General features: G+C 38.0%; 2 protein-coding genes across 4 annotated transcripts in view; one reads left to right on the forward strand and one right to left on the reverse strand.

Moving 5' to 3' along the window:
- bicd2 (BICD cargo adaptor 2) overlaps positions 1-15,684 on the forward strand; it is a 130,841-nt gene that overhangs the window by 71,793 nt on the left and 43,364 nt on the right. For all 3 annotated transcript variants that reach the window (XM_062969936.1, XM_062969937.1, XM_062969938.1), the window contains exon 2: positions 8,602-8,814. In XM_062969936.1, the coding sequence (XP_062826006.1) occupies positions 8,602-8,814 (213 nt within the window). The remainder of the gene's footprint in view (positions 1-8,601; positions 8,815-15,684) is intronic.
- Positions 1-15,684, reverse strand: part of LOC134296055 (uncharacterized) — a 435,533-nt gene that overhangs the window by 41,641 nt on the left and 378,208 nt on the right. The gene's annotated exons all lie outside the window — the stretch shown is intronic.

Genomic DNA, 15,684 nt, shown 5'->3' on the forward strand with positions numbered 1-15,684 from the left:
AGTGAGACTCACCTAAGGAGTTTCCATGGCTGAGTGAATATTCAGACTCTGGTCTCCCAGAGTCATAATTCGGTGCTAAAACGAATCCCCATGATGGCTCCTTCAGTAAGGCAAACCCTCTTACATTATGTGGGTTTTTGTTACCGATATAGAGATTCAATTCTAATTTGTAACACACATTTTTGTTCACATCTTCTGTGTGTGTGTGTGTGTGCGCACACGCACACAAACGAACATATATATGCACTCATACTATCATTTTGTACTCAATAATGATACCAATGCAGCTGACCAGAACTTTATTTTTTGTGTATAGTGAATATGACAGGAAACAAGAGCCAACAGACATTACAGTTGCATAAATCGGTGAAAAAACAGAGACTGTAAATCTTCCTTGTTGTTCAAAGAATCAGAAACTGCAAGAAAAATTAAAACCATCTGTTTGGTAAAATTGCAGTGAGAAATGTGAGATGGCCATAGGCCACATTGGAAAGGACTGGTTGGTGGAAGGCATGAGGGAGCTGGCTTTGTCATGGCAACTGTTCTTTACACATTTTCAAATGGGTTGATACAAATGAGACAAAACTCTGCTTATGATTAGTGTATGATTTATGGGATTAAATGGAGTGGCAGAATTTCAGTCAGTATGACAGTTTAGAAACTGAGACTCCCAAGTAGCCACACACAAGGTACAAAGCCTTTAGATCTATACATTTATTTCACAACAAAGACAACTAGATTTCTTAAATTAGACAAAACATAATAGAGGCATTTTCCATATAGCTAGATTTTTTAGAAATGTGACTGGGTATGCTTTAAAGAGTGTAAAAATACAAAAGCAAAAAAACCTTATTGCCTGTCAAATTATAACATTTTTTCGTTCACAATGTATGTTTGTGTGTATTTTACAGCATGAGGCAATTTATATTTACACTTTGGGAAAGCTATGCATTTTATATGCTGTAATGTTCTGTGTCTCTTAAGCATAGACATTTGTGGCAAAAATATTTTTCCCCGGGGAAATTGTGGTAATACTTCAAGCATCTTTAATGTTAAGTAATTGGAGATCAAAGATTTGTTCTGAAAGTAGAATAATCTATATATATAAAATGATAAAGTTGTTTGCGCAGTGACTATAACAACAAAACTAAACATCCCAGAAATACGAAATTTGGCAACACAATGCAAAAGGCTTGCCTCCAGGTTACAACAACACAACCACACCACAAAACCACAATCCGGACCCACAAAACTCACAACAACGCATCATGCGATAACAACACAACTAAACACCCCAGAAATACAAAACTTGGCGACACAATGCAAAAGCCTTGCCTCCCAGTTGTAACAACACAACCACACCACAAAACCACACAGGACCCACAAAACTCACAACAACGCATTGTGACTATAACAACAAAACTAAACGCCCCAGAAATACAAAACTTGGCAACACAACGCAAAAGCCTTCCCTCCAGGTTGTAACAACACAACCACACCACAAAACCACAATCCGGACCCATAAAACTCACAACAACGCATCGTGACTATAACAACACAACTAAACACCCCAGAAATACAAAACTTGGTACACAACTAAACACCCCAGAAATATAAAACTTGACAACACAACGCAAAAGCCTTGCCTCCTGGTTGTAACAACACAACCACACCACAAAACCACAATCTGGACCCACAAAATTCACAACAACGCATCGTGACTATAACACAACTAAACGCCCCAGAAATACAAAATTTGACAACACAACGCAAAAGCCTTGCCTCCCAGTTGTAAGAACACAACCACAACACAAAACCACAATCCGGACCCACAAAACTCACAACAACGCATCATGACTATAACAACACAACTAAACGCCCCAGAAACACAAAACTTGACAACACAACACAAAAGCCTTTTCTCCCGCATTGTGACTATAACAAATACAAAATTTGACAACACAACTCATCCACCTCCCCAATCACTACATTCACACTTGGCCTCCAAAAAAACAATTACAATAATAACAATGACAACAACAACAACAACGAGAATCAACACCATCACAGGCAAGAAACAGCCAGGCACTGAGGCTGAGAGGCCAGTCAGTGCTACACTGGGCCTCCAAAAAACAATACAGTAGCATCTAACTTATCCAACCTTCATGACCACAACAACAACAATAATAATAAACACCTACACAGGCAAAACAAAAAAAGGACTTTTGTACCACAATAAAAATATAAACCACACTCAGCAGAAACAGACATTACAACTAACAACAAACCAAAGAGAACAGGGATCTCAACCAATTATCAATCAACACAAAAATTGAAGAAGGTAACAGACTTCAAATACTACTACTAATGTGAGTATAAAGAAGGTGGAGGTCACAGCATAAATACAAACTAATGTAGACTGACCAACACCACCAGACTAAGCCACAGCAACGCGTGGCCAGGCACAGCTAGTAAAATAATAAAACTATAGAGTTGGAAGGGGCCACCTTGTCCAATCTCCTGATCAATGTAGGATATCCAGCTAAAGCGTCCTTATTAGGTAGCTAGCTAAGCCTTTGTTGAAGTCCTCTAAATGAGGAGACCCTACCACCCTTTGAGGCAATTGGTTCCATTTCCAAACTGTTCTTCCTGCCAAAAAGTTCATCCTAATGTTCATTCAAAAATTAGCCATCTGTTCTCTGGGGCAGCAGAGAACAGGCCTTGAGGTACTTAAAGAGTGCAGTTGTGTCACCCCTTCTGTCTTTTCTTTCCCAAGTTGACCATGCCCAGATCCCTCAACCTTTCCCCATATGTTTTGTTCTCCATACCTCTTACCAGCCTTCTGCTAAGCCATTCCAACTTGCCCACATCCTTCATATCCTGTGCTAAATGTTAGAAATTGTTCATTCAATCGTCTGGAACCACTTTGAAAAATTAGCACGTACAGAAGTTGCTGGTTTTATAAATTAGCTTATTTTTTCCATTGAAAGAGGCTGTGGAACATATTTCATATTGAAAAAATCAACCATGAAAACTGCTAACTAATTGGTCTTGGATGCAAGTTGGCAAGTATATACAGGGGGTTCTTGGTGTATGTTGGGGTTTGGTTCCTTGTGGATACCAAAATCCATGGATGCTCAAGTCTCACTATCCGCAGTAGTGGAGTAAAATTAGGTCTCTTATATGAAAATGGTAAAACCAAGGTTTACTTTCTGATTTTTTAAAAAGGGGAAATAATTATTTCAAGCCATGGATGGTTGAATACATGGATCTGTGGATATGGCAGCCCAACTGATCAATTCCTTTATTTGTCCACCTTTCTTCAAATAATGAGAAGTAAGGTGGCTGTTATTGCATAGTGATCATAGATGGACCAGTGGCCCAAACCTCTATCAAACAGCTTTCCTAAGCTCAAGGTAGTTTGCAAATAGAAATAATATCACAGAAAAATATAAACAGTATAAACTGAACAGGAAAATAAGGGGCATTATTAAAACATGATACAAATAGAATGGTTTTAAGAGTAAACAATGTTGGAAGGGAGTCTTTGAAAGTCTTCCTTTGAAGGCTATTCCACAATTTGGAGGCCAAGATTTTAAATCCCCATCTACTTTTCCCTAATAACTGTAGTGCTGATGACAAGAGTTTAAAGTTATTAGAGCAGAAATTGAGTAATGGTGTGAAGCAATCCTTCAGATAAGCTGGTTCCAGCTTTTGTTAGAGCATTGAAGTGCATTTGAAATTAAACCAAGGATTCAAAATTAGCTTGTGCTGCGCCAGTTGCACTTTGTATATATGCTGCTCTTTATCACAGCATGGGCATACTGGTCAGACCTATCATTTCTAACAGATACATGTAAGAAATAAGCCACAATAAAAGTGGAACTCTTATGTCCAATTAGCTGGGAATACGCCCAGTTGAATTTATTGGGGTTTTGTTGTCAGTAGACGTGTACACGATGTATTGTAAGTTGCTTTGTTATTTAATTTGAAGTTGTTATTTAATTTGAAGCTTTGTTTTCCACATGGTAGTTTATATATTTGGCCCTATTACAAAAAATAATTGTAGATCTTTTGGGGAGAAAAAGAAAAAGCTGGTCTGCTGAGGAGAAGCTTGCCTCCCCCTGCCCCCCTTTAACATTTATAGAGGTCTTGGGTATTAGGCTTATAAGCAGCTTTGTACAGCTGAAACTCATTTGACAGCAACTTGCACAGATGGCGTTTTACTTTCTGTCTGAAATGTGACGCTTTTTAATTTCCCTTGGGGCTGCTTTGTGAACCTGTCCAGAATTTCCTCAATGGATATCTGTCTGTGGTTTCTTTGATTTGCTTATCTGCAAATGGATTTGATCTGATAAGAGTAATACATTACTGCCTCGAATACAAGATGGAGTAAACAGTCATATGTTCTAGTCCTCCTTTATTCAATAATTAGTGTATCAGTAGATGTCTCCTACCTCATACTCTAAGTAATGAAATACTGAGGCCTACTTCTTGCATGTTGGAAATAAATTTCCTCCAGTGATGACAGATATAGGTTGAAGGAGGGCAATATAGATGGCAGATAGAAAACATGACCGATGATTTTATAAGGAGGTTTGTTTGGAGAAGAAGGAGAGGCTGATTTGCCTTTGACTTGACTGAAAGCACAGCATTTGTGTTAGCAGGGTTTTTTTTGTTCTGTAAAATGTGTATTTAGAGAAACTGCCATCTGGAATAAAATCAATTAATTCAAAAGACCCATTTCTGTCTTAGAAGGCATTGGAATGCAAGTGAAGTAGGCCCTTAACTTTCCTAAAGATTAAGAATGTAGAATCCCTGCAAAAGTGGACAAACTATAAATATCTTCATGTCCCAGTTCCCCGGCAACATGCATGCTACAGACTTCTTTTTCACCAACAATCATAGCATGCAATTCCCTTTCTTGTCTTGACACCATAATATCTCCACCTCACTCTGAAGCCAATTCTCCTGCATTCCTGCCACCTTTGCCTGTCTCTAAGCCCTTGTGCCTCTGAGGACAAAAGGTGATGTTTGCAGAAGCCGCATCAGGACAGACTGGCAGTGGTGTTGGCGCATCAGTAGCCCAAGCCCATGTCTCTCTTTTCAGTACTGGCACCATAGGGCCTTCTTGCTCTAAGACCATCATTGTCAGACCTCCCTGTCACCCAGATGTCATGAGCTTCTGTAAAAATTGCATCCTGTCCTATGAGGTGGAGGGGCTTGGAGACCTGCCGAGGTGACAGAAGTCTGGCAGAGGCAGTCTTGGAGTGAGATGAAGAAGTCCTGATGCCAAGGCAGGAAAGGGAGGCATGGTGTGGGGCTGTTGGTGGGAGAGGAGACAGAGAGAAGGAGAGTAAGAGGAATGGGCAGGTGCCGGCCCAGCCCTGTGGGATTTTTCTAGCTCTGACAGTTGCTATTTAAGCAACTGGCACAAAGTTATAAACAATCAGATCAGCAGAAATTGAACCTGTTAAAGTTGAGGCCAACTGTACCTTGGTGGAGAATCCCCTCCTGGGCTTAAAACAATACAAATAGGGCAAAAGTGGCTACAGGGAGGATTTTGATTTTTTTTGTTAAAGTAAAAACAATTGGAGTGGGTGGTGATTCTGGCAGGAGTCCTCTGAGTTCCAGTAAGGAATTTGATGATGAGTAGATCTTCAAGTAGATCAAGGCAGACAAGTTTTCCTCACAATCCCCTGAAGTCTCCATATTCTTCCTTCTCCTGTTAGTATTTGTAACTAGGTACATTTCCTTCCAGTCACTTCTCCCCCCAAGTTTCTCTCAGTGTAATACGTAATGGAAATACAATTCTTTCTTCCAGAACAACTGTACAAATACAAGGTGGCAGTTTCTCTAAATATAAGAGAAGGATATGGAGACAAAGAAGCATTTTTGAAAAGGAACACTCAAGAAAATGTTTCTGATGAGCAGAACAGTATTACTTTCCCTCCCTTTCTTCCTCTTAAGTTGCAAAGAAGCCATATGACATATCCAGAAGCCATATATGTGCAGAGCAGATTAAACTCTCTTTAAGCAGAGTGGCATTCGTCAAAGTTATACTTTCATACCAGGTGGAGACAATTAATCCCATAAATACTTGCATAATTTAATAAGAGCAATGACTCAGTGTTGATACAGACCATTGTAAATGTTTACTGTCCCTAAATCACTTTCCTAAATTTTAGAGGAGCCTCTATATTTTGCTTGAGTACTGCTTTAGGAAATAGTGTGAATTTGCATTGCAAAAATTGCTGTTTTTGAGGGGGAAGGAACTCACAGGGTAAATTCTCTTCAACTTCTGCAAAATGGTTTTTATGCATTAAAATAAAAAAACAACCTTGTTTCTAGCTTGCTGGTGTTTCTGATATTGTTGCACCTCAAAGGCTTATTCACTGTGCTTGCAGGCATGTCACTTTAGTGAATGAGATGAAATCATTGCATAACAAACCCAATGAGATTTGTCTAGATAATTATGTCACTTGAAGTTCTGCATTTCTTTCTGCCTGGAGGGTGCAGGGGGAAGGAAGACATTCCCTTTACTCTGAGAACAGAGCTGTCATTCTTTGTCTTTCTGCTGTCCTGCTGATTTTCCTGACAACCCTACTGGGTTACATTACTGTCAGTCCACTTCTGGTGTCTTCTAAGCTCTTTCCTCTTGATTAAAGAGTAATAGTAGGGCACCTGACTGTGCAGCAGTCTGCCTGGCTGTGGCCCCAGGACTTTACATACAGACTGGAAGTGGGAACCCATCTATATTTAATGGAGGGTTTGCCTCTTGGACTTGATTATGGATGAAACTGCTAATCTGTTGGGACATTCTGTCAAAAGTAATACAATAGGGGCGCAGACCATCTATGGTCAGATGCTGATGTTGTCATTTTACACTTCATTACTCTAAGGGTAGTTCTTCACAGGCCATATAATTCAGTTTGAAGTTGGCTAGGGGGTGGAGTGTCCACCAAACATACACCCCCAATGTATGTAGTAGCATGCATTAAACTAGAAACAGCACATTAAAAGAATTCATCAGAAACTCCAGAGTAAGTCAAAGAAATCTACTGCAGTTGATCAGAGTATGTTCCATGCAGGGCTCGAATCTGAGACAGAAAAAAATGTGGAGTCCTTGTCAGGTCAGCTGATGCACTTTTAAAAAACCTGAAGCACAACTGACTGGAAGGTTAATCACTCCTCCAGGAGAGGAAACCCCATCATTCCCTTGGGAACTCTTGCTTTCTGCTCCTTTAAAAACATTTTTCCTGTGCCCCTGCCACAGTCCAGCACGAATGCAGATGGATATGCTCAGTGGAATGGGGGGAAAAAATAAAACATTTCTGAGTTCTGCAATCATTGGATACAGTGGTCACTATCCCAGCCTCAAACCAGTTCATGGGGCAATTGTGTCGGCTCTTCGCTATGGAACTGGATTTTTTTACTCCACATCCTCACTTGAATTTAGTGCTTATGTAGACCTGCCCCTAGTGAGGTGTGCATTTCACTGTTCTCTTAATTTTGTGTATTTGTCCATGTATGATTTCCCTTGGATAGCTATGATATTAGTGATATGTGACTGGTTAGATCGTTGCCAAACTCTGCACCTGAATTTTGTTGTTGGGTATCTTAAAGTAATTTTCAATTTACAGTGATCCTAAGGTAAATCTATTACATTGAGGGGATGAGGGGTGGACTGAATGTCATTTACCCAAGGTTACCCAATAGTTTCCCATGACTTAGTGATGATTTAAATGCTGGTCTGCAGAGTTGTCGTCCAGTGCTCAAACCTCTACACTTTTTTGACTCTCTTATACATAATTTTACAAACTATTGTGAAATTTTTATTTTCATGTCAAGAGCAACCTGAGTCGCTTCTGGTGTGAGAGAATTGGCCGTCTGCAGGGACGTTGCCCAGGGGACGCCCGGATGTTTTGATGTTTTTAACATCCTTGTGGGAGGCTTCTCTCATGTCCCCGCATGGAGTTGGAGTTGATAGAGGGAGCTCATCCGCGCTCTCCCCGGGTGGGATTCGAACCTGGCAGCCTTCAGGTCAGCAACCCAACCTTCAAGTTACAAGGCTTTAATCCTCTATGCCATCGGAGGCTCCACTTATTGTGGAATAAAAAGGGGATATATTCTAAGGAAGGATTTTTTGTAAAATATAGTAATATCAGATTAATATGGGAGAACTTCCAGTGTCCAAACTTGTAAAAATTGCAGTGGTTTTATTGTCTGCACTATTTTAACTTTTAAAAATGCCCTTCATTATATTTGTTTGCCTCTTGTTAATTGAAATGAGAGGTAGGAAGTTAGTGAAAAAGTTCCACTATTTTCTGTTTACAATGCAAATATTATAAATCCTCTAAATTTGTAACCTTCTGTTAAGTTATTTTCTCCTAAATATGTGATTTAACATAGTATTAATACAAAGTGTGGTCTGATATCTTGCAATAATAAGTAAAATATAAGGTACACTACCACATGCAGAGGCTGAACTGTTGCTAAGTTTCTCAGCCTGTTAACCAGTATATCCTTGATGAACTGGTTCATTTTATTAAACAGATTTTAAATGGAGATGTTTAATAGAAAATTTGGCTTCTTTTCTAGGCTTTTGGCCAGGCTCACACCAACCACAAGAAAGTCGCAGCAGATGGAGAGAGCAGGGAAGAGACCTTGATTCAGGAGTCTGCCACAAAAGAAGAATACTACATGAAAAAAGTCATGGAATTGCAGATGGAACTGAAGCAAATGAAGAACGTCCTTGCCAACACACAGTCTGAAAATGAACGCTTGAATTCTGTGGCCCAGGAACTGCGAGAGGTTAGGTGTCTTATGTGATGATATAATGCCTGAAAAATAGCTATGAAACCATGTTCTAATTAATTGAAAACTCGTGACTACTTACATGGTAGACTTGTCTTCAATTAGATACATTTGGGACTATACATAGGCATTACTTTATTTATTTTGTACAATCTGCTTTTCAGTCTAGAAGCTGCTCCTGAACACAGCTATATTAAAATTATAACTATTAGGGCTGTTCAAGACTTCGTTTGTAACTACCTAGTTTCTCTGATCTATTTCTTAAGATTCGTACATATGATGTGCTATTTAAAAACGCATGGGGCGGCCATGCAAAAAACTTAAGATTCAAAACACTGATCTATAACTTTTGTCTGAATTATTTAAGTCTAGTAAGTAAGTGGATCCAGGTCTCCATTGTGGATGCTGTTTCTCCCCCAAAAGGACTGGGTTTGGTTCCCCCAAAAGGCCCTGAGGAGGATGGTGAGGCCGGAGTGGAGGGAAGATCCCTGCTCTTTCCCCAAAGGGGGTGGTGAGGGAGGGAGGGATAATGAAAATTTGTTATAGATACAGAAGCCTAACGATATTTTAGAAATACTTTAGAAATGATTCCCCTCTCCAATTTAGTAATAAATCTAAAGTTTTAAAAATACTAAGGCCTATTTCCCTAAATGCTTTGAAGAATTGCAATAAAATGCAATTGCTTCTTGTAACAAAAGCAAACAAAAATGAGGAAATGAGTAATGTAGGTCCCATCTGAAGAAAGCCCTGCTTTTAATTTAGCTATCAGTTTTACCACTAATGCCTAGGCAAAGTATTTGAGGATCCAGACATATGAGGAAATTTTCCTCTCTGAAATATTCCTGCATAACTTCATTTGTCTTGTTCCATGGTTAGCAACTGTGGTAATTAATTCCAAGAGAAAGCAATACTTGATTACAAAGGAAAGTACTATATATACTCTTATATTTTCACAGTGTGTTGGTCACAGAGAATTTCCTGCTGTTTTTGTAGCAATAGCTTTTAAGAAAGATAATTTGGTTGAATAAGATATTTAAGCATTGTTCTGACTGACATCTGTAACCAAACTTTTGACTTCCTGTGGTTAGGGTCTTGCTATTCGAGTCCCTCCAGGGAGATGGGGCGAGATATAAAAATTAAGTTATTATTATTATTATTATTATTATTATTATTATTATCCTGGAAAAGCTATGAAAACATCAAAATTAAATAATCTAACAATAATGTAAAACTGAAAGTGCAGACAGTGGTTCAAGGTAATACTAATACTATTTGACTTGAACCAGAGTTTGCCTAATAGATGCCAAAAAAAGGAAATTGTATTGTTGAAAGCTTTTATGGCCAGACTCACTGGAGTGTTGTGTGGTTTCCAGGCGGTATGGCCATGTTCTAGCAGTATTTTTTCCTGACGTTTCACCTGCATCTGTGGCTGGCATCTTTAGAGGATCCTCTGTAGATGCCAGCCACAGATGCAGACAAAATGTCAGAGAGAAAATGCTTCTAGAACATGGCCATACAGCCTGTAAACCACACAACACTCCAATGGAAATTGTGTTTCTGGATTCTGGAGGAACTCATTAGAGCTGAATACCTAATCAGTAGATGTTATTTGAGTAAAATGCACTGCCTTCTAAAACTGAAAACCTTATTACCTGCAGGTAGTAATGCCCTGTTAATTCTGCTCGCTTTTTGCATGTCATGGGAACACTTACGTGGCCTACTGAAACACTCAGTCCTTAAAGGTGGACTGTCTCTAATGAAACTGCAGGGTAAATGGGTAATCTCCTTAGGAATGGAAAATTGCTAGCTCAAGAGTTGTCTCGAAATACACCAAGCTCTGACTCAGTGCTTAAATCTCATAGCAGTGTGTACGATTGCGTAATTTTAGTACAGAGTAGGGAAATAGCCCGTGGACTTCTTTTTTTTTTTACCCTTTTTTAATTTTTATTTATTTATACTTGAAACTTATACATTCTTAAACAAATTTGCAATACAGAGTTATATATATCAAGCTCATATAGTATTTTCACTCTCTATATTACATACTCATATTATTTACCTTTTATTACCCCTCACCTAGTGCTATCCCTTCACCCCAGACCAGCCAGTTACAATATTTATTTCCAAAATTCCATTGTTTCTTTTACAGGTTTTTCCCCCTTACCTTCTACATATACAAACTCTATAAATTTTCCCCATATCTTCCCAAAATCATCCTTTTTTAATATCCCTCTTTTAATTTTAATCTTACATGTCAATTTATCATTTATCGCAATATCCCAAACCTCCTTATACCATTCTTCCAATTGGCACTCCTCACTACCTTTCCATTTTTTGGCTATTAACAATCTTGCTTCTGTTAGCAAGTTGGCGATTAGTTCCTTTAACTCTTTTGATACTTGAATATTATCCATAAATGACAACAGTGCTATTTCAGGCCTTCCTATTATTTCTATTTTGGTGATTCCCTTTATTTCTTTAAAAACGTTCTCCCAAAATTTCTGAACATATTTACAGGACCACCACATATGTATATATGTACCATTTTCCTGGCAGCCCCTCCAGCACTGCTTAGAGTATTTCTTATCAATTTGATTTAATCTAATTGGTGTGAGGTACCATCTCCAAACCACTTTATAATAATTCTCTTTTATTCTTATAGACATTTTTTTTAATATACGCATATTCCACATTTCTTTCCAAATTTGAGGGTGTATTTCCTTATTGCAATCTAACTCCCACATTTCTTTAAGGTGATCCTGCTCCTGCTCTTTATCTATTAGCAATTTGTAAATATCACTTGTTATACCTTTGGTTCTTTCTTTTCCTTCCCTTCCCCCCCTTTGACTAATCATCTTCTCAAATTTTGTAAGTTCTCTATCTCCCTTATATTTCTTTCTTATTTCCCTTGCCCATCTTTCCAATTGTAGAACTTTATACCACCCAATACTCCCTGATAGTTGATTCCTTATTTCCCCTAGATTTTTCATTTTTGATTCCCAATCCTTTAATTTCATCATTCCCTTTTCTTTAAATGTTCTTTCTAACTCCCTTTTAAGATTCATTGGGAATTTTTTTGTAATTAACACCGGTGTTAATGGGGAGATTGGTGGTATTAGTTTTTCTTCATACTTGGCCCAAATTTCTAATATATTTTTTAAAAAGGGGTTCCCTATTTTATTATACCATTTCTTCTCCGAATTCCTGGTTTTCCCTATGAAGAAAATATTTTCTAATTTCATATCTATATCTTTACTCTCTTCTTCTAACCATTCTAAATCCTCTTGTCCTATAATCCCTTCAATAATATACCTTAATTGATTTGCCATATAGTACAGTTTTAAGTTTGGTATTCCCAGACCTCCATTCTTTTGTATTTTATACCATTTTTCCTTATTGATTCTAGCCCTTTTATTCCCATTACAAAAGGTATTTATCATATTCTGCCAATTTGTAATTTCACCAGTTGAGATTTTGATAGGTAGCATTCTAAACAAAAAATTTATTTTGGGTAATATTTTCATTTTTATTAATGCAATTCTACCAAACCAAGATAATTTAAGCTTGGTAAATTTAGCCAGAGTGTCTTCTTGAGCCCTGCTTTTTCTTGACAGTTCCTCAAAGCCCTTCAATCCTTCTAGTTTTTTAAAAAGGGCCCAATTCTAGATTTACCCAAAACTGTCAGTATTAGAGATGTGGTTGATTGCTTTTTTATGTATAAGCCTTGAACAAACCCTCAATGGAAAAAATGTGGGTTTTAGCTGTAGATGGGTTGGGGTGGAATTGCTGAAGTGTCATTTCAGGTACATGGAAAAGGACAGGCATGGCCTGCAGGAATTATCTCCCTTCCTCTTGCATAGTTGCCCACCTCTGTTTTGACAGGTGGAGTAAGATTTTGATTTTTTTTTAATTTAGTGCATAGAATGACACCTTTCTCCCAGAGTGGGAACCAAGTTGGCTTAGAAAACCAATTTTAATTAAACATTCACAATAAAAATGTAAAACACAATTAAAACCATATAAACACTATACAACATTTTAAAAAACCAACACAAGTTTAAAAATAAAATATCTCTGTTAAAAGATTGTCTACTCAGATGCTCAAAAGCTAGCTTGGGATGTCTTTGCCCATCGTCAAAAGCTGCAGAAGAACATTCCAGAGGATGGGAACAGCTCTGTCTCGTGTCCTCACTAAGCAATACTGTAATAGTGGTGGTACTGAAAGATGTAATATATCCAGCTCTATGTAATACAGTAGAGTCTCACTTATCCAACACTCGCTTATCCAACGTTCTGGATTATCCAGCGCGTTTTTGTAGTCAATGTTTTCAATACATCATGATATTTTGGTGCTAAATTCATAAATACAGTAATTCCTACATAGCATTACTGCGTATTGAACTACTTTTTCTGTCATATTTGTTGTATAACATGATGCTTTGGTGCTTAATTTGTAAAATCATAACCTAATTTGATGTTGAATAGGCTTTTCCTTAATGCCTCCTTATTATCCAACATATTTGCTTATCCAACATTCTGCCGGCCCATTTATGTTGGATAAGTGAGACTCTACTGTATATCCAGCTCTAATTTGAGGAAAAGCATAAGATGCAATACTGCCCTTGATGGTTGTCAGAACCCTAAGGATAATCGCTAATTTTAGTAAACATACTGGATTGCTCATGTGGTGCTGCTCAACTGTTTTACAAATATCAGCTGGTGTGTAGTCACAAGTTAACTTTGAACTTCTGGGGAAAGGCATTTTGTGGCAAGCAATGGCTGGGAAATTATGCCTGTAAAGTTTTGATGGTGCCAGAAAATTAGAAAAGGGAGAAAGGACGCAGTCAAACAGCGATTAGTACAGTTGCATGCCAAGCGAACATAGCTTAAAAAAAAGATGGCAAATGTAAAAGATATTAAGTTCACAACAGGTGGTGACACAACTGCCATTATAAAGCTTTCTTCATTTGCTTTTTGAAATATTCCCCTTAGATTCAGATGAAGACAAAATGTTGAGGAAGGGTGATTACTTCTGTCTTTTTGTCTAACATCTATCTGTCTTTATTATTATTTCATCCAAACTGCTATTTTCTTCTTTAAACTTTTGTATGATTTAGAAAAGCTCTTAGTTGGATTTTTAGCGAGCATAGCATTTATAATCAGAAAATGTTCTGGGAAACTGAAAAACGAACCCTTAAATCTTGCTATTTCTGTGAAATTGAAGTGGCCTAGCAAATTGGACTTAGCCTTTTTTTCTTTAGTACAAATTACTGGGTGTTATCAAAGAAAAGTAGCCTTAACTCTTCTCTGGCTTCTTATGTGACAGGGCTGTCATGCTATTAGTACTGGAGCCAAGCTGTGCTCTTTGTGTTGGAGCAAAGGGAGAAGGGAGAGCTGGTCTCTTGGAGCTGTTTTGCCTGATCTTACTGTGCATTTGATTACTTGCCATTAAGGAGAGTTAGAAATGTTCCCCATTTAAATTAGCCAGGGCCAGTCATTGCCACTGCCAAGTTTTTGTGTTGTTCATTTTCTATTTTTTGCATTGACAAAGAGCCTCTGATGAATGACAGAATGTTGATGGAAGATAATGCAGCCTTTCCCCATTGCAAATACAGGCAGCCCACAAGTTACAAACATCCAACATACAAATGACTCATAGTTGAGAACTGGAGTGAGACAAGAGGAAGTGAGAGAAATACACCCCTAAAAAGGAAGATTCACAGTTATCATGGGTGAAAGTGTCTCAGCTGAAGTTTATCAGTAATCCTTATTTCCACAAGCCAATTTTTTCAAAATCCCGTTATCACAGGGACAGAAAGTGAGGTGAAATCTTCTGAACCAAACAAACACCACAGGGGTGTTATCCCTTCCCTATGCTGTCCACACACACACACACATGAATATATATATATACACACACACACACACACACACACACACACACACACACACACAGTAGAGTCTCACTTATCCAAGGTTCTGGATTATCCAAGGCATTTTTATAGTCAATGTTTTCAATATATCATGATATTTTGGTGCTAAATTCATAAATACAGTAATTACAACATAACATTACTGCCTATTGAACTACTTTTTCTGTTAAATTGTTGTATAACATGATGTTTTGGTGCTTAATTTGTAAAATCATAACCTAATTTGATGTTCAATAGGCTTTTCCTTAATCCCTCCTTATTATCCAAGATATTCGCTTATCCAACATTCTGCCGGCCCATTTAGCTTGGATAAGTGAGACTTTACTGTGTGTGTGTGTGTATATATATATGTGTGTGTGTGTATGTATGTATGTATGGCTGGAGTTACACTTCAAAAATGTACCTGTTCCAACATACAAATTCAGCTTAAGAACAAACCTACAGAATCTATCTTGTTCGTAACTTGGGGGCTACCTGTACCCAGATTGTAATGGAATGCAACTTACATCGTCCACATTCAGCTGATCAAGTAAGCTTGATAGAAATTTGTAGAAAACGTGGAATAAAAATAGAGTGGTCTGTGACTATCTGGGAGAAAGCTAATACTTGAAAGGCTCTAGATTTCATCAGATCTCAGGAGGTTAGTAGGATAAGTCCTGATTAGAACTTGGCTAGGAGACCACCAATGAGTACTACGTGCTGTGGGCTATATTTCAGAGGAGGGAACCGGCATAACCACCTCTGACCATTCTTTGCCTAAGGAACACTATGAAATTAATGGGAGTCACAATAAGTCAACAGGCAACTTGAAGGCACACACACACAAAAGAACAAGAGTGTAATGTAAAATCAAAATCTGATTCTTGGCACCAACTTTTCCCAATCTTTGTACATCATCATTGTTTTGTAAAATCAAAATCTGGTCCTTAGCACC

The sequence above is a fragment of the Anolis carolinensis genome, chromosome 2 (assembly GCF_035594765.1).
Source record: "Anolis carolinensis isolate JA03-04 chromosome 2, rAnoCar3.1.pri, whole genome shotgun sequence".
Taxonomy (NCBI): Eukaryota; Metazoa; Chordata; class Lepidosauria; order Squamata; family Dactyloidae; genus Anolis; species Anolis carolinensis.